We start from the raw sequence: 19,134 nt of genomic DNA on the forward strand, positions 1-19,134 counted from the left end.
CGATTCCCAGCCGCATCCGCAGCGAATGAGTTCCAGTTGCTCCGCATCCTCACGAGCACTTAACATGGAGCATCCCCTTTCATGAGGCCACGTTAACAGGGGTAGGGGAGCACCTCATCGTGGCTTTCATTTACATTCCTGCATGTCGATGCCGAACATCTTTTCATGTGCTCATTGGACGTCCATATATCTTTGCTGAACTGCCGGTTCCAATATTTGGCCCATTTTCAAAATGGAGTTTTTACTTCTTCTTCTTGAGTTACAGTTTTGAGTCATGTTTTCATTAAAACAGATCAGAGCCCTCACAAGGCCTCATCCCAGGGAATCTGGAGTGAAATCCAAAAACCAGGGCCTGGTCCTCCACAATCTGGCCATGCTCCCTGGCCCTCGGCTCAGTCCTTTCTTCCACACAGGCTGCCTGGCCGCCCTCTGAGCCAGCCGGACATCTCTTACCAGGAATCATCTTATTTAGGATTCTCTGGGAACATTTAGTGTTCACCCACTCCCCCAAAATAAGCTGGGACTTTCCTGCCTCTTGGGCTTCTGGCACTGCTGTTGAATGAAGAAATAAATGAGTGAATGTATGCCTCTTACCCAGATGGAGAGGTCAGCAAAGTTCTCTGAGGAAGTGACACTGCGTGATGATCACAGAAGAGTAAAGAGGAGTTAATCAGATAACAAGGTGGAGAAAAGGGAATCCAGGTAGCGGGGTCAGCATGTTCAAAGGCCCTGTGGCAGGGGGGAGCATGGTTGGTTCCAGAAACTGCAAGAAAGGTAGAGGAGTGGGAGAGATAGGGAGGAGAGGGCAGCAAGGGGTTATGTTTTTAGTCTCTATATCAAGACCCTGAGCAAATGGGAAGTTCCCAAGGTTTCTGGGGTAAGGGGAATGGAGGTAATGGTGATTGATGATTTAAGCGTTTCTCTGGCTGCCAAGAGAGGAAGCAGAGAGGCCTCTTAAAGACACCCCCACAACAGTCCAGAGAGGAGTCAGGAGTGGTCTGGAACCCAGTGGAGACTGTGCTGGTGGTAAGCGGACAAAGATCAAAGAAAGCTTTAGGAGGTGAAGATGTGCGGGCCTTGGTGACGGACTGGTAGTGAAGGAGAGGGAGAACGAGGACAAGCCCAGAGTCTCTGGCTCTTGGGGTGGAAGGATGGATGGCAGTCCCTTTCGCAGAGGCCTAGGCACAGCGAGAATGTCATGGGCTGGGTCTAGGTCACACCAAACTCCCGGGAGGCTGGGCTGGCCAAGCATGGGAGGGGTGTGGCTGGGGAGAAAGAGAGAGAGGTGGGGTGGGCAGCTGACCGGCGGTCAAAGCTGCAGGAGGAGGAGCAGAGAGAGAGACAGAGAGAGAGAGAGGTCTTGCTGTTTGGACGCCTACACTTAGGTTCCTGGGTCTGGGACACACGCATGGGCAGGAAGCTAGACCAGAGACAGCGAGTGTAGACAACCCTTCTTGGCAAGGAGAGATTGGGGGAGCTCCGACGGGGTTTTCCGGGGCAGCAATAAGAAGGTTTCCAGCCTCCAGCACAAGGGTGAGGGGAGAAGGCAGGGGTCTGAGAAGGTCCCAGGCCAGCAGCCCAGGCAGCTGGGGTCCGAGGACAGGAGAGGAGGAGAGGGAAGGAGGGTGGAAGAGGGGCAGGAGGGGAGGATCGGAGGGAGTGAGGAGGTGGGGTAGAGGAGGAGGAGAGGAGGGTGGAAGAGGGGCAGGAGGGGAGGAGACAAGAGGGGAGGAAGGGAGGAGGGGAGGTGGGTAGGAGGATGGAAGAGGGACAGGAGGGGAGGAGGGGGGAGAAAGGGATGAGGGGAAGAGAGGAGAAGGGGACGAGGGGAGGAGGGTGTAAGAAGGGCAGGAGGGGAGGAGGGGGGAAGAGGGGAGGAGAGGAGACAAGAGGGGGGAAGAGGGGAGGAGAGAAGGAGGGGAGGTGGGGAGGAGGGTGTAAGAGGGGCAGGAGGGCAGGAGGGGGCAGAGGGGCGGAGGGCAGGAGGGGAAGGAGGCGGGCCGGGGCGGGGCGGGGGATGCGCCCCGCGCCAGCCGCTCTCGCCTATCTCTCCTTCCGCACAGTCCGGGTTTCCGCTTCCCTCCGGGCGCGGGGAGCGGGAGCGAGTCCGAGCCTAGCCCCGGCGCCGCCGCCATGTGGCCCCCAGACCCGAGCCCCGAGGCGGCCCCCGAGCCTGCCGGCGGCCCGCGGGCCGACGCGGCGGTGCCCGGACTCCGCGCGCTGCTGCCGGCGCCCGCCTTCCTCTGCTCGCGCAAAGGCCGCCTCCTGCTGGCCGAGGCGGTGAGTGCGCGCCCGGCCCGGGCCCCGGCGGCCTTCGCGGGGGAGGGGAGCGGGGGGACCGCGGGGAGGATCGGGGGACCCGGGCGCGGATGCCGCCGTCGCAGCGCCCCGTCGCCGAGCCCTGCGCGTCGGGGCAGCGTCCCCTCGCTCCGGACGGGCTCGCTGCCGCTCCGCGCGAGTCCGAGGCGCGGCGGGGCCCGAACCCAGGCCGTCCCGTCCTTTAACTCAAAGTTGGGGGCCGGAGGGAAGCCCGGGGAGAGGTCCCGGCGACGCGGGGGCCGGGCCCCCGGAAGCCAGCCGACGGCTGTGAGACCTCGGGCGCCTCCGCCCTCTCTCGGCCCCGGGGGCGGGCCGCCTCCCCGCATCTTCTGGCCTCCGTCGCGGGCGCTGGGCTCCGAAACCCCCCGCCACCGGGAGGAGTCGGCCAACTCAGCCCTTAACGTCCCCCGGGTCGGGGGCCTGGACCCCTGCTTTCCCGGGCGCTGGGGGCCGGGCGGGCTCGAGCTGCGGGCGGAGGCTGGAGTGGAGTCGGGCCAGCCGGGAGGGGGGACAGCGGAGAGCGGGAAGGGCCCCCGGGATTGGGCGAGGCCGGGCCGCACGGTGGGGCGCGCGGGCAGCCCCCTCGGCCCCGGCTGCAGGGGGCGGGGGCCCCGCGGGGTGACTTCATCCCCCTCCTCCCCGCCCTCGCTGGGATCAGGCCGCCCCGCCCCCGCCGCACTCCTTCCTCCTTCCCTCACCCCCCACCCTGCCGTCAGGCCTTTGTCCTCGCGTCTCCGAAAACCCCCGAACTGTCCGCGCGTGCAGCCGGGTTGCTGCTGGGCCTGCACGAAGGGAAGGGGAGAGGCTGGGCAGCGGGGAGGCCGGATGAGGGAGAGCACTTGTTCCTTAGGTCCCGGCGATTTGACGGTCCCCGTCGTTAGTCCCACTTTGCAGACCAGAAAGCTGAGGCCTGAGGGTCTACGGGATTTGACAGGCGTGTCAGCTGAGGGCCAGGTGACGACAAGGCCCCCGGGTGGGGATCAGAGGAAGGAGGATTCTGGCCCAGACCTCTGCTTTGTACCACCCCCGGCAGATGGCAGGAGGCGGTCCTACCACCTCTTCTGCCCCTGGGGACAGCCAGAGGTTACCAGCTCAGCACCTGCCGAGCTCCCAGGTGAGGCTCCAGGGGCCTGGAGTTGAGCTCACACTCCAGGGAGCGCCTCCTGGTTGGCCACCCACTCCCGCCCTGGAGATTGATGGGAGTCGCTTTGTGGCGAAGCCTTGAGTCCACGCCCCTCAGGCCCGCCTCCTGGGTGGAGGGGGCCGGGCCAGGGCGTTAGAGAAGGCCCTTGGCTAGCTGGGTGTCAGGAATCTAGGTCTAGGAGGATGAAGGGGGGAGTAAGACACAGGGGGAGCCCCTCTAGGTCACTCCTGCTTCCTTCTGGTCACCTCTGGCTGCCCCCAAGCCCAGTGGGGAGGCTGACAAGGCCAGGAAGAGGAGGAAGTGGCCACCAGGAATCAGGGAATGAGGAAATGGGAATCAAGAGGGGGATCCCCGGAATCCGGCCTTGGAGGATGGGGGACAGGAAGGGAGGGACATGAGAACAGCCCTCGGCAGCAGAAATGTATCAGGAGCTGTGGACAGGGCTAGGCCAGGGTCCCATGGCCGTGCCTCCCTGGGGGGCCCTGGCTGCCTCTCAGCCCCTCTCTACGCCTTAGTTCCCCAGCCGTTCATTTGGGCTCAGCTGCCTCCATGGCCGTGTTCAAGGCTGATGTGGTGCCCTGGGGACTCCCTGAGATCTCTACAGCTCATTTGTCTGAAGCAGCCGCAGTGCTTCCTTTGGGGCATCTGAGTGTCCCCGGGGCCCCGCTGGGAGCTACTCAACCACGGAGGTGCTCAGACCCACCCACGGTGACAGAAACCAGACAGATAAGGATCAACACCCACAGGGCAGGGTTGCTTAAGAACTCTAGTTGCAGGGGGCAGCCAGCCCTGGGTTCAAATTCTGGTGCCCTTTTATTAGCTGCGTGACACTGAGGAAATCACTTCACCTCTCTGAACCTCAGTCTTCTCCTCTGTAAAGTGGGCTGTGAGCAGTACCTGGTGCATGGGTGGCTGAGGGGATCCGAGGAGATCCCACAAGCTTCAGCGGGCACTGGCCCAGGGAACAGCCCCAAGATCTTGGTCTGCCCTGCTACACACACGGTCTGCGGAACTAACTGGGGTTCTCAGCATCCTCCAGCATCAGTTCCCAGCCCCAGTGTGTGCATAGGGCCATGGAGAACATTCTGTAGTTCCTCAGTGCAGCTCGCCCCACCTTTCACAAGGGGTGGATGAATGATGCAGCAGGACCTGAGGTGTCAATGCCACCACTCCCTCCTGGGATGTTTTTTTTCCCTCACTGTTGTGGAAATTTGCAAATATATGAAAAAACTGAAAGAGTATCAGGTGTTCTACTGTTAACACATAACATAACATACCCACCCACCTAGATTGTGCAGTTAACACATTGCTATATTTGCTTTATCACATATCTTATCCATCTATCTGTCCATCGATCCATTTTACGTTTTGATGCATTCAAAGTAAATTGCAGACATTAGTACATTTCAACTCTGAACACTTCGGCGTGCATATCATTAACTAAAGTTTAAGATTTGTGTATTGTTTTCCAGGAAAAATTTACATTCAGTGAAAAGCACAAATCTTGGGTGTTGGGTGTGATTTTCTGAACATGGTTCCTGCCTAGTGGACTACCTTTGAAACTGCTTAAGTTTGATTTACCTTGGTTGGATACCATCTGAGCTGGGTGGATTTTGCCAGAGACCCTGCTGGGGTGGGGGGCCCTCTGGGGGGCTGGACACACATGGGAGGCTGGGGCTTCCTGATCACCTCCTGCAGGGAGCTGGCATGGGGTCAGGATGCAGGGCATGCCCAGAAGCACTGAGGGCAGCCCCACTGTGGGCCTGGGCCCCGTGACGGGGTTCTAATCCTGGCAGCTGTGGGACTGTGGGCAGGTGGCTTCCCCTGCTGGGGCCTCCTCTGTTCCTGACTGTGGGGCCTGGCTCAGGAGCATGGGGCTAGGGGCCATGCAAAGGCTCTGACTTCTCCCTCTCCCCACTTCCCAGGGTCTCTCGTTCATCACCTTTGTCTGCTATGTGGCGTCCTCAGCATCGGCCTTCCTCACGGCTCCCCTGCTGGAGTTCCTGCTGGCCCTCTACTTCCTCTTTGCTGGTGCCATGCAGCTGAACGACAAGTGGCAGGGCTTGTGCTGGCCCATGATGGTGAGGTCTGGGGCCCCAGCAGGAAGGGGTTGGCTGGCTATCAATCAGAGTTGTCGTGCATTTTCGCCGTCACCCTTTCTTCAGTGCCGTGGGGGTGCTGTTTGCAGTTGGTTGGAGCTAGGGCAGTAGACCTGGCTTCAGGTGATCCAGGCCCCACCACTCAACAGCCGTGTGACCCAGGGCCTCCAGTGTCCCTCGGAGAGGCAGGGAACCCCAGATGGCGTGCTCACCTCTGGCCACCAGGTGGCGCTGGTGCTCCCACCTGGGCCTGCCGGAGTCAGCCTGGGCCACAGGAATTCAAGCCATTTCCACATGGGCAGGGCAGGGCAGGTTAACTGAGGACTTGCAGACCTCAGCCAGCCTGCAACTCATTTTATCACCTGGGAGGGCCCAGAGCCCCACCTCGGACTTTACTGTGTGAAATGGGTCAGAGAGAAGGACAGCAAAGGCCACATTTGAACCCTGGTCTCTTGACTTCGTTGCCAACATTCTGCATGATAGGTTGCATCCTGTGGCCCCATTTGAGGGATGGGTAGGCAGAAACCACGACAAATAAATGGATCTGCCACACATTTGTAGCAACGCGAGGTCCAGGGCCAGATCTCCCCACTGAAGAGCCACAAGGGAGCAGGTGACAAGGTTTCTACCTTCTCTCTCCCAGCCAAAGGGGAGATCTGCAGCCGGGCCAAGCCACAGGGTGAGCCGCAGCTTAGTCCATACCCTGCTGACCACTGGGCAGAGCACGGCAGCCTAGCTGGACCAGGGACCGGGCAGTCTCAGCTGCTGGCAGCCTGCAAGAGGCATCTGGGCAGGGGCAGGTGGGAGAAGGACCCCAGAGAGTGCAGGTGGGGCCAGGACAGGGGGAAGCCCCATAGATCCTGGACCTCTGGGCCAGGTATGTGTCCAGGCTGCCAGACCCATCTTCCTCTGGAAACAGTGGGATTCCAGCCCTGCATGCCACTTGGTGCCTTTCTGAGCCCTTCTCCCCTTCCTCAGCCCCCAGCTGGCCCCCCCATACTCTGCCCCTCTCTCCCCAGGACTTCCTACGCTGTGTCACAGCGGCCCTCATCTACTTTGCTATCTCAATCACAGCTGTCGCCAAATACTCGGATGGGGCTTCCAAAGCAGCCGGGGTGAGTAGCCGCCCTACCCCTGGGAGAGGGGCGCCCAGCAAAGCCCCGCTTAAGTTCACCCCCCCGCCGAAGCCCCAGATGCCCCTCGGGACACTCACTTAGTGTCTGGGGCACATTCTCTCCCTGCTTAGGCCCCTTAGGCTTTCACGTGGATCTCAGCGACTCCAGAGTCGTCTTGTTGGAGATTTACTCTGCCCTGAGTTTTGAAAGGCTGTTTGCCAAAAAAAGTTAACAGCTCCTTTTCCTATTTGTCATTACTGGGAGGGGTCTTTGCCTGGCAATCCCAGCTGCTTATCCAAGCAGAGAAGAAACTGTGGGGCTGGCCCTCGCCATTCCCAGGCCCCTGGACCAGGGACCGCCAGCTCCTGACGATGCGTCCCATCCACTCTGTCCCACCAGGTGTTTGGCTTCTTTGCCACCATCGTGTTTGCAATCGACTTCTACCTGATCTTTAACGACGTGGCCAAATTCCTCAAACAAGGGGACTCTGCAGCTGAGACCACAGCCGGGAAGGCAGAAGGTGGGTGGCACCATGTGGTTTCCACCAGGAACCCAGCTGATCACCCCAGGCCTCTTGCTGCAGGGGCCCTCTTCTCCCTTGGGGACACTTGGCTGGTTTGAGGCTGAAGTAGGAGCGTTTCCTCTCTCCCCACGGGCAGGAAGCGTTTTCACAGCCTGGTTCTCATATCCCTTCATGTGGCACTGATCATAAAGCCAGTGCCCTCGGGGAAGCACAGGGCTCCCCAGGGCGTCAGCCTTTCCAGGAAGGGCAAGCTGAGGGCATGCCCCGCACCTCCTCCTTGGCGAAACCATCCCTGATGACCCCCAGGGCAGCCATTCAGCTCCCTGGGCACAGCTTGCCTGCCCACGGCTCAAGGGCCAGGGAGCCAAGCTCCCATCCTTCTCCGCAGCACCCAGCAAAGCCAGGCAAGCTCAGGCTTGTTTTGCTTTTTATATGCAAGGGAAGTGCAACAGCCGTTCTGGCCCCTCAAGTCATCCTTCAGCTCAGAATAGCCGTTGTGCCTTTACCTGATTTAAACAAAAAAAGCTGCAAGTTGGATGGCTGGTTTTTCCATCTGTGACATATGACATGACAACAGCCATATGAACGTGTCACATCCTTGGGGTGCTTGTGCCTGGCACCGGGCAGGGTGTGTGACGGGGGCTCTGCAGGGGTGCAGCAGGAGGGGTTGGAGCTGGCCACCTCCCTCAGGCTTTCCTCAGCCACAGCCCGGGGGGCTTCTGCCCAGGGAAGCCACCAGAGTAGGTGCCTGCCCAGGGGGCAGGAGTTGCAGAGCGGGTGGAGGCCCAGGAGCTGAGCTGGGACAGAGGGCCCGGCTCCATGACTCTGTGGCCTATAGGCCATGTCCCTGCCCCACCGGCTCCACAGGCCCAGGTGGGCTTTCCATGGAGAGGCAGATATCAGCTCCTGCAACTGGGCACAACAGAGTGTAAAGAGCAGGTGCTCCCATCCAGGTGAGATGCTCCTCTGGAACAGGTGGTCGTGTCCCCGTGAGGATCAGCAGTAACATGTGGCTGGACAGGTAGACAAGGGGAGCTTTCAGAGGGCCTGCAGGCCCCGCCTTGGAGTTGGGATCTCCCCGTTGAGCACCTGCTGTCCCCACGCAGGACCCAGCCGGTTAGGTTTAATAACCCACAGAAACCGTCCCTCTGCTAAAAATAGATGGCGCTCGTCTTGTCTCACCCCATATTGCAGCTCCTCACCTCCATGTGGCCGCACCGTGGAGGTGACAGCAGCTGCCTGTGGAGGGTCCCAGGTACAGGGCTCGCCCTCGCTCGCCCCAGAGACCACCAACAGCATAGTCAGCCACAGGAGGGGCCTGAGCCCAGGGCTCCAGCTGGCAGCCCGGCTGTGCCTCCCCAGAGACGGCTCCCAGGCACCGCGGGCTGGGAACTCCTGCCAAGCATCCTCTGTTTCCTTTCAGAAGAGAATTCCTCTGACTCCGACTCCAACTCCGACTGAAGGCCTGCCCTGCCCTGGCAACCCAAGCACGCGGGCCTCCACCAGAATGTGGCCAGGGGACCAGGTGTGTTGGGAGGGAGGTGTGACTTATCAAGCAGCAGTGGGAATTGCTGACGGAGCGGGGCTCCTCACAGCCCCAAGGTGACATTGGTGAGCCCAGCATACAAGATGGCACCCCATGGCCTAGCACTGTCTAACCACTCTGCCCAGGAGGGCATCTTGAATGTTCCACCCCTTCTGCCCCACAGACCTTAAGCCCTTTAACCTCTCTGCCAAAAATAAGCACAAGGGGACAAAGCAGATAGCCTTGTTACCCCCGTCACAGGAAGCACTTAATGCTGTGGGGGGAGTTGGGGGGAAGGGGGGAACAAGTAAAAGAGACCCCCCGCGCAGGGCCGAGCCGCCAGGCCCAGCGGTTTTTGTCGGCATTAGTGCCCCTGCTCATGCTGGATGCTTTGTCAAGAATGATCCTTCCAAGATTCTCTTGTTCAAGGAGCACCAGTTCCTGCTTCATTCTTGAAGCAGGGAGAAAACTGACCTTTGCCCTATCATCTAGGCGAGAGTGGGTCTCGGTGCCCAACTGACACCTCACACCCTTGGAGACCATGTCATCTTAGGGTGACATGACTCTTCTGGGTCTAAGACTGTTTGAAAGTAATGCTCGTAGACTGACTAAGTAGGTTCAAGAGATCGAGGGTACCAAAGGATGCAACAGCAGGGACAGCATCCCGGGTAGCTGGCAGGCCCAGCCAAACCCCCTCTCTCCCTGGGGCCCACGGCAGGTGAGAAGTCACTGGGCACTCAGGACAGTGTGCTTCTAGATGCCAGAGCAGGTCTCCTGACTGCCTCAAGGGGCAAGACGTGCCTTCTGTGTGCACCTAAGGACCTAGGCTGTGTATATATCTTCAGTGGGATTTTATACAACTTTATATCATTTTTTATACAAAAGCAGCTTCTTAAATTGCATTTCCTGTGACCCAAGGGGACTCATGAATGAGCCAGAGTTTGGACCCACGTTTTGGGCATTTGTAACCTTTATTTTTCCCTTGCATGTGAACCTACCCTGGAAAAAGCCATAATGGATTAAACCAGACTTGCTCCCTGCTTGGAGTGTGTGTGTTTGCACCAACCTTACACCCACCGAGTAAAGCTGTCTGGCTCCACGCTTTAGCCCAGCACAGTGGGGGGAATCCTGACACCTCAGGGTTCAGCAACAATGCATGCGTGCTTGCTCCGTGCCAGGCACCCTAAGCGTCTGACTCGTCTTCTCTTCCTTACTCCTCACACGATGCTAGTTTATAGTTGAGAAAACTGCCAGAAGTTTCAGTGACTAGCCTAGGTCACTGCAGCCCCTTCAAGGCAGCCCAGGGCTCTCTCACTTATGTGTTAGGATGACGTCCCATGGCAGCCTCTCAGGCAGCCAGAACCTGGGGCTCTCGTGGTTTGGAAACTGGTTGCACAAGGGACCTCAGAGTGGCAGGCCGGGAGGACCCTGGGTCAGCATTTGGCCCAGGCCAATAGGAAGAGGCCAGGTGTTCTGCCCCAGCTTCCACACACAGCACATTCTGAAAATAAGTGTGAAAGTTAAAATGCGCAGAAGTTGAGAGGGGCGTATGGTGGCAGGGTCTGCTCCACCTTGCCAGCCCCCGCCAAGCCAGCCCAGGGGCCTAGTGACACTGACAGCACAGAGGCCTCATCCTGTGGACTGGGCTGCGTTCAGCTTCCACCTCACAGGCCTGCCTCAAGAATTGGGTCCACAGCCTTTGAAGGAGCAGGAGGAAAGTCAGAGCAAAGAGACAACACCATTTTTACATGTCCATTTATTAAACAAGAACTCCTTCATGACAATTTAATACAATATTTATTAGCGATTAGTGTTGAGAAAATTATTTCCCTCTACATACAAAAATACAGATTTGAACACTATGAAAACAATCAGGACAAGTACCATGAAAAGTTGGTCCTTCAAAAGAAAGGGGGAAACTGAGGGCAACGTGAGGCTTTCTCTGCTGTCAGGGACAAGCCGAGAGGAGCAAAGGCTTTGGGGCCCCAAATCACTCCAAATGGATAGAGTCCAACCCAAGAGCCAGTTGGAGTGCGTGGTGCCCAGCCCATGGCATCCATGTTGGTTTGAGAAGCCAGGTGGGAGCTCTGAACAGCATCAGCCAAAGTTTGCCAAATAGGCATCACCTCAGAAAGCCCCGCAGCTGCGTCTAAACTGTAGAGGAAACAGACCTTCAGAAGGAAAGTGTAATCGTTATTAAATTAACATTGCACCCGAAAAGTGCCACTGGGCCAAGTACCAATGAGTAATCGTATTGGAGTTATTAGCCATCTGACTTGACTTCCTTTGTTAGAAAATAATTACATATTCTGATCCTTCAGAAGGACCAAAAAAAACACCTACAATTTTACGTTTCAATAAATCCATTCCTTCATTTTGCACCGGCTCAGCTAGTGTACTCGAGACTTTTCCTGACCAGACATAACTCAGTCCTGCAGGGGTGGGACAACCGAAGGAGCAGCTCAAGTGTGACCTGTGTCTTGACTTCATCAAGCTCCTCACAGCAGGGCATCCATTTTGTTCAGGCCAAAACCAGAAAGGGCCACCGAGCCTACCCAGCGCATCCCCGCAGCAATCTGAAATCCGAGTGGAAGGTGAGCCCATGGCCCAGGGAGGCGCTCCGGGAAGCGCCCCACACAGACAGAGGGAGGCGGGTGGCAAAGCTAGCGGGACAGCCTGAGCTGATCCGGAGACACCGGGCCAGAGAACGCCCTCCGGGCCACTAGCCCACAACGGGGCTTTTCACCATTTTGGACCCAAAGACGGGGCAGTCAGAGCACCGAGGATGTTCTGTTCTTTTTTTAAATATGGAGCCACTTTCCTCGTCCTGTTTGAGGTGAGGAGTGGCTCTCCAAACTGAACAAGTGGTTAAAAAATGCCAAATGCAATTTTACTGATTAATAATTATTTCACAGAAATATACTCTTCCTCTCAGACTATTTAAATAAGCAGAAACAAGATGCTGGGGAGATAGCAGCAGAGAAGAGACAGGAATAGTCAGGGTTTTTTTCTTTTTTAAAATACATATGAAGTTTAAAGGGAAAATGGCCAAACCTCAGAACCAGCATTGCTGAAAGCAATGTTAAAAGGACACAATCTAAAATCATGCTACAAAAATAGTGTTATCTGGTTTAACTAAATGTACATCTTTTTTTCAATTCCATGATTGACAAGAGTGCTTATGTGACACACGGAAGGCACCAAAGGTGAAGTGATTATTATTTGTCTTAAAATATACAAAAAGAGAATTACCTACTTCAGGAAAAAAAAAAAAAGTCATACCTGTAATAAATAGTTAAATGTTTCTGTCACGGGTTCCTGAACCCCTACAAATTTCAACATATACAAATAGTTTCGATCCCTAGCATTCTCTTAGAGGGAAGCACACTGAACAAAATCAAGTTATGAAAAGCACTGGTTTTGTCCACATAAGTCAATTTCATCATGAGGTGGGATTTGAAAACTCGTTTTTAAATGGGTTCCAGAGTGAAGAGTTGGAAGCGGGTGGCCCCTCAGTGGACCTGGGCCAGCTTGGGGGGCCATCCAAGCAACCCACCCTCACCCGCCCCCGAGAATGGGCCTTCCCCCAGCCCCTGGACCTGCCACTCCTCCCTTCAAGCCCCAGATATTTGCCTTCCTCACGTCTGCAGAGAGGGGGACAGAGTCTTGAAACTTGCAAAATCGATTCTGGAAAGGCAGGAAAGCAAAACAGCCTGTGAAGAGAAGCAGCCGCGAGTCAGACCTGGCCCTGCCTGAAGCGGGCACCAGGTCCCCACGCTGTCCTCGTGTCCTGACCACCCCCCGCAGATGGCTTTCCTGATAAAAGGGGTGCCTCCTCCTGGGCTTCAGCAGTGTCCTGCAAAGACAGACTCCGATTTGATGTTCCTGACTGCTGCTAACGCAGGGTTTCACACCTTCTCTCCTTTGAGCACAATCACGAAGAGAGATTTGGGGCCTCACCCTGAACCGCATCAAGAAAGCTGATTACGGGCATCGGAGACAAGTTGCTCCTCGCAAATCAAAACCATGAAGTTCTGACAGCTCACTGGCGATTAAGCCCTCAGCGCTCTCGCTGCTGCGTATTATGCATCCCAGTGCAAACCTGTCACTCCCTCCAGGGAGTCTGGATAGCAACGCACCTGCATTAAAGTCTTGGCATACAAATTGTAGACAATGCACTAACCCTATGCAAAGGATACACTGTGCAAGGTCCCATAACCTAGATTTTATTCTAGGCAAGTTGCCATTGATTCAAACTCAGGGGGCTTGTGGGTAACTTTTTTCTTTACTGTTATATTTATGGAATAAGAAAAAGTACAATGGAAAAAAAAAATCCCAAAGATTGAGAAATTGTATCCAAATGGAATAAGCACATAAACTAGACCAAAGAAGGGAAAATACATCAGGACCCATCCTCTGTTTCAAGCCTGCGACTGTATAAATGCCATTTACTGTGTGAAGAAAGTCAAACAGGACATTCACTCAGAAGAAAATTCTTCTAGATCTAACAGATAGTGAGGGTATTTTCTTCCAGACAGTTTCTAAATAAAAGAAATGTAAAAGGTCAAATATTTCAAATTACCTTCTTGACCTGACAGTTCTTAAGATTTCAACCATATTTGCCGAGAAAAAAACTGCTGAGAAGAGAATACACACCAGATTTCTTAAACAGGAACGTTTATAAAGCTCAAGGCAGGCAGTGTTAGGTCTGTGTCCTCCCTAAGTGGCCCCCAAACCAGAATCCGAGTCGCCCATCCAGACCCATGAGTTCCCAAACTCAGCACCAAGAGCCCACCCAGGGCGCCAAGGAATACTGGTCCCAGCGTTCAGCACTCGCTTTCAAGCTGGTCCCAGGACATAAGAGCTCACGGTCCCAAAGACAAGAGGATAGGAAGGTGGTTAACCAAGTACATTTTTTCAAGTCAGCCTGGGCTGGTAACCACGTCTGGCGTTATCAACGGTGCCATGGCTGACAGTACGGGCGTGCTGGGCCTCCTCCGCCCTCCTCTCCCTCCTAGACCTGCCCCCGCTCCCATCTCACCAGCCTGTCGCCTAGCTGGTCCTCAGGGTGGGTGCTGATAAAATAAGAAAGACCTGGGGAAGAGAGAACGCTGGGGTTCTGCAGGTTTCAGCAGGAACTAAAAAAGTGTCACACGCCAATGGCAGTCCCTGGAGGAGGAAGCCACTTTTTCTGCTCGAGAGAATCAATCAGCAGCCCTCGGCCTAGAAAGTGTTTTCACCTTCAGCCACCTGTTCGATGTCATTATTTCCCTGTGAACAAGACATGGAGAAAATGACAGTCAGGCAGGGACACAGTGACTTCAGGGTTGCTTTGTTTTGAACACGGATGGCACAATGGCAACCACTTCGACTGCCTTCCAGAATCACTAAATCGGCCACATGTTGTCTCCACATTCTATTCATGTGTTAGGACAGGTTCTAAAACCAGCCCACAGAAAATCTCGCACAGCCAGAGATCAGACCTTGGTCCATCTCTTAAACACACGGAGAGGTGAGGGTTCTTCCCAAACACACGTGCGAGTCTGCAAGAAAAGGTAAGACTGGGCCTCACGTGGGACCTGACACGTGGAGGGGTCATTCAGGGCTCATTCGTTGCAAGCACGAATTCACATACACGTGCAGACAAAAGACTTAGTGCTTCACCTCCTCAGAGACCGCCTGTGGCTGAGCCGAAGTCTGAATCACTAAGGGAGCTTCAAAGAAAGGCAGATGGAACTGCAAACTTCAACAGAGTAGGAATGTTTTCAGCTGAGTCACAAAGCTCTCACCAGAAGCATCTGACACGGTGGAGCTCAGACACACTCTATGCTTACCCGGGGGCGTGAGCCTTCCTACCAGGGGACAGTATTGGTCCCAAAGGGCTGGGGGTGTCATCCACCTCCCAGTGCCAAGCCTCAGAGCCCAGCCAGGTCCTCGCTGGCTTCCCTGTGGCCAGGCTGGGCTCTGCCGGTGCTGGCACTTCAGTCCAATGCCAAGGAAGACGTGCTGCTGGGAGTGGGCAGGTTCCCACGTTCCTGCCTTTTTGTAGGTGAAGGGGATCTCGTGGACGACTGCTGTTGCACAGAGTAAAACTCTTATTTTCTTTATTTTACATGAACTTCTCTTAGGAGGTTTTAACCTGTAACCGCCTTTGTCCTTCCCTGGCTTTACGTAGGGCCAACAAGTGTCTTCAGGCTTTCGTGATTGTAATCTCTGTATGAAAGGGGAAAGGTATCTCCCGCCAGGACTTCAGCAGCATGGAGGGAGGATAAAGGAGGATGAGAGGAAAAAAATAGCACATCAAGCAAATCAGTGCCAAGATAAACTTTCTCGGAAGATGTCAGCATTTGCATCCATCTAAAACCACCAGACGTTCCACCCAATGCCAGAGGGTTCCCACCATCCGGTCTCCAGGAACAAACTCAAACGTGCGCAGCAACTGCAGCTCTCTGGGAGTCTGGCAAACACCGTGAGAGCCGCTGTCCTCCCACGAGAAAACTGAGAAACACTGAGCGCCTGAGCCTTAACATGCCCCGGGCCAAAGTGCCACTGGTCCATATTGGGACTATTAAATGCGAAAATAGGCTTCCTTGAATTTGCAAAGAATAGTCCCCTAAAGCCCCCAAATCTAGATTGTCTTCTTTGTACACAGAGCCAACATAAGAAAGATGCAGATGTCACTGCAGTCACCACAGACAACCACACTCCCTCCTTGACTCCCCCCCACCTCACGGCCATCGGTGCCGAGATGCAGGATTCTGCGTGGCACCAATTAGACAGCGTGCCTTGCCACCTGCAGCTGCAGCAGGAGCTAATTAAATATAAACAAATATATTTACAAAAATCATGGGAGAGCCTCATGGCACAAAGGACATTAAATAGTTACGGGGACATAAATAATTCCAGAGATTCTAACACTAAAATGCAAATTAACTCCTAGGTCGCTCTGTGGCACAAGGTGTCATCACTTTTTATCACCTCTCGGCATTTACAGTTTCCATGGGCTTCAGAACAATTTCTTGCAGCTGACAACACATCCTCGAGGCCAGTCGGCTCCTTTCTCCCAGATGATAAACTGGTTTTATTGAAGTGACTTGGGGAAACTTGGGCAACAATCCTGCCTGAATGGTATTCTTTTTTTCAATCTCACCTCAAAGGCGGCTTTTTTTTATTGAGGCCAAGTAACATGATTCCCATTCCCAGCAGGAGATCTCGATAAAGTTCAGGGTGGTCCTTCCAAGTGGGTCCCACTTAATGCAAGGCTGAGTCTTTGTGACCTTGTTTTCAATAGAACTCTCAGAGAGAGAGATAAGCCCAATTCTGCCTAAGCATATACACTCAACAAATGCAAAATAAATATATAAAATGAACAGATAAAATCCAGATGTCATAATCTCCTCGAAAATCACTACATAGACTAGGTTCGAAGCTTGTGCAGCATGGCTGGTCACGGGCAGAGGGCTCTCTCAGACCTGCTGGGCAGCACACCCAGCTGTGACCGGGCCTGGCTGCCCTCTGTGGGTGCGGACGGCAAGGTGAGTTACCAGCAGACTGTGTGGGTCGCACCAGCGGCCCACACCCCTGAACTGACCGGGAGCTGGAACATGTGACCTGGGCCACTGCCCCGGAAGGAACCACAGCAGAACTCGGAATGTACTGGCTGTTATTTGGGGAGCTGACCCCTAACCCCGACCTTTCAGAGACAGCACGGTCCCATTTCCTGCAGATTCCCCAGCCTAGCAGTGTCACCTGGTCGGTCCCCCACGCTGGGAGAGCAGGCGTTGCTCTTGGATGAAGACTGCAACAGCGCCCGTGCAGAGGTGGCGTTTTTCTCCCACGCGCTCTCCTCCCCACCCCCCAAACACGCAGTCTCTCCCTCGTTACACAGTACACTGCTAAAGCTGTAAATGCTCCCTAGGACAAGACCCTGGGAATTCTCCACGTTACTGCAAAATCTCCCCGCCAGCAGTAAGTGTTTTTTCCTTGGAGAGGGCTAAACGTAAAATATTAGAGCTAGCGTGAGGTTTGTAAACATTAAAAACAGCTCAGAGAGTGAAAACCTGACGAGTTAAAAGTTTTTCCATAAAAGATACAATTAGTCTCCAACAGAAAAAAACCAAGAAACAACAAACTACAGCATCGTAGGGCCTCACTGAACTCATTCACCACAAGAATCTTCACTTCATCAAGAATCAGTTCAAAACCTCACAGAACTAGCATTTTTCCCAACAGCTTCCGAGATTGATGTTCATAGTCATGACCCTGAGGCACAAAGCGACAGTTTGTGCCTTCGGAAACGTCAGTGAGAGGACGCGTCGTGGTACAAATTCAAGTATTTTCAAATCCTAGGCAAATCTGCTCAGAATCACTTTGGAACTCCTCTCAGGCATTTGAAAATCAGCACACATCCTTCAAAGAGAGGTCTGTCCCCACCTGTGGTCCGTGAAGCCAGCAAATGAGCAAGTGTTCTGGCTGGTGGAATGGACTGGTTTTCCTTCGTGGCTTTTACCTGAGAAGGTAAAGCAGTTCAGCCTCAAAGTATGAAGGGTAGGTAGGATCCTGGAAAACAAGACAGGCCCCATATTCCCGGAGGAGAATCTGGGATTCAGGGAGGTGATTCATTTGAGGAAGAATCAAGTGACTTCGCAGCAGGGTAGGAAACGAAAGGCACCCCTCCCACCTGTCAGCGGTCTTGTGCAGCTGTCCCCAGAGGACACCGGCTTGTCCCATCACCATAAAATCCAGACTGCAAAGAGCCCCGCCTGCACACCCTCAGTGTCACACGTGCTTTCTGGGCTTGGCCTGTGCTGGCTGTCTCGATGCCCCAGGCATGGAAGACGAGGAGCAGGGGAGGATCCTGGCGGCGAGACTGAACGCTGACCTGGAGCACGCTACGGGGGCGGCCCAGGGACCGCTGCTCACTGACCGTTTCAACCCTGTACCTTCATTCCTCGACTCTGTTTCCCCCCAGCAGTCCCCATTTAATCCAAAGTCTTGATGTGTCACAAATACATCGGACAGAGTGGCTCAGAGTCACATGTGAAGGCTGTGCTCAGGGACAGTGACGACACAAAGTGGACATGGCAGCCAGTGAGGCCAGCTGCCCCCAAGGCCACCACAAGCTGGAGAATCCGCAGGCCTCTCCCACCCGCCTCTGTCTGGACAGCTGGGTAAGGGGGCTCCCTGCCTCACGTACCCGCCAACAGGGTCACTCTGAAAACCCTTTCCCAGAATGAACTTTTACCAAAGAGGACAAAATTCAACTTAATCACATGAAAATCTGACGTGACGAGGGAAAGAAAACTTGATTGAAAGGATGGGCACAAGGACAAAAGGGAGGAGGACGCTGGCAGGTCCTCACGTGTCCAGGCGCTGGATCTCGGGGCGACCGTCCACGTCTCTGGACTCTGTGCGGGCGCGGATGTAGTCGTTGGCACTCTGCTGGCGGATGCTGACTCTCCATTTCTGCACTGCCAGGAATGTGTTCACCGCATAGACCGCAGTTGCCAAGAAGCCAAATATCTATAGGAAACAGGCACAGTTAGTCCTCAGGCACAGCAGCCATCTACGGGGTTTCTGGGCAGGACCCGCCCCAGAGCTCATGTCACTGTGTGCGGCCTCTTCCAGTATACCCCTAGTGCCCAGCCTTCCTGAATGTTTAGCCATCAGACCATGGCCAAGTCCATAGTCACATGACCCACATAAAGTCCTGCCTGACCTGAAGACAGTCTAAGGTTTCTCTTGAAGTATTTTGGATCTATTAAAAAAAAAAAAAATCACAAAAGTGCCTCTTTTATAGCACTTTCATGGCCACTGGTCCCAGATGAGAAAATACAATGTAGACGAAATACCACATAGACAGAACATCAGCTTCTCACATGTGAGCCCCAAATCCAGCTGTAAGGCCCGGCATTCGACATCACAGCCCCCAAACCCAGACCTGCTGTCCAGCTGCCTCTCCCCGGGCGGCTCCAGGTGGGCAGCTCCAGGGCGGGAAGCAGTGGCGTCTCAATTATTGGATAATGACCGATGAAGCTACTGAGTGACACCTGGGTGAGCAGCTAGTTTAATATTTTATATAAACCTCTTAGTCCCCACCCCCATTACAAAAGTGCCGTATGTTCTTTGTAAATACAGAACCACACAGAATGCAGAGCACAGAGAGTGAAAGTCTTACATTACCTGGTTCCCACCCCACCCCCCACGGCATTCTACTCTGAAGCGAAAAAATGTCATCTGACTGCTAAATGGAGTCAAGGCTGCCTGCTTCCTCATTAAAACTCCCACACTGGCAGATAAAGCTCTCGAAAGCACATCACTGACACATCCAGGGCTCTGCTGGAAACAGACCAAAGCAGTGGTTCTCACACTTGAGGGTGCATCTGAATCACCTGGAGGGCTTGTTAAAA

General features: G+C 54.6%; 2 protein-coding genes across 3 annotated transcripts in view; one reads left to right on the forward strand and one right to left on the reverse strand.

The window, feature by feature from the left end:
* The first annotated feature begins 1,304 nt into the window (after positions 1 to 1,304).
* On the forward strand, positions 1,305 to 9,765 carry CMTM3 (CKLF like MARVEL transmembrane domain containing 3). Of its 2 annotated transcripts, XM_023637132.2 has the most exons (6): positions 1,305 to 1,533; positions 2,064 to 2,280; positions 5,389 to 5,544; positions 6,582 to 6,677; positions 7,077 to 7,197; positions 8,624 to 9,765. In XM_023637132.2, exons 2-6 carry the CDS (start codon positions 2,134 to 2,136, stop codon positions 8,659 to 8,661), a joined length of 558 nt encoding a protein of 185 aa, XP_023492900.1. In that variant the 5' UTR covers positions 1,305 to 1,533; positions 2,064 to 2,133; the 3' UTR covers positions 8,662 to 9,765. The 2 variants fall into 2 exon arrangements, with proteins under 2 accessions (XP_023492900.1, XP_070118012.1); XM_070261911.1 differs by lacking the exon at positions 1,305 to 1,533 and having other exon boundaries at positions 1,988 to 2,280.
* Positions 9,766 to 10,463: 698 nt separating this feature from the next.
* The window catches only part of CMTM4 (CKLF like MARVEL transmembrane domain containing 4), a 58,733-nt gene continuing 50,062 nt past the window's right edge, over positions 10,464 to 19,134 (reverse strand). The window contains exon 4 of the mRNA XM_023637131.2: positions 10,464 to 18,247. Within this exon, the coding sequence (XP_023492899.1) occupies positions 18,083 to 18,247 (165 nt within the window). The 3' untranslated portion in view covers positions 10,464 to 18,082. The remainder of the gene's footprint in view (positions 18,248 to 19,134) is intronic.

The sequence above is a fragment of the Equus caballus genome, chromosome 3 (genome assembly GCF_041296265.1).
Source record: "Equus caballus isolate H_3958 breed thoroughbred chromosome 3, TB-T2T, whole genome shotgun sequence".
NCBI classification, from domain to species: domain Eukaryota; kingdom Metazoa; phylum Chordata; class Mammalia; order Perissodactyla; family Equidae; genus Equus; species Equus caballus.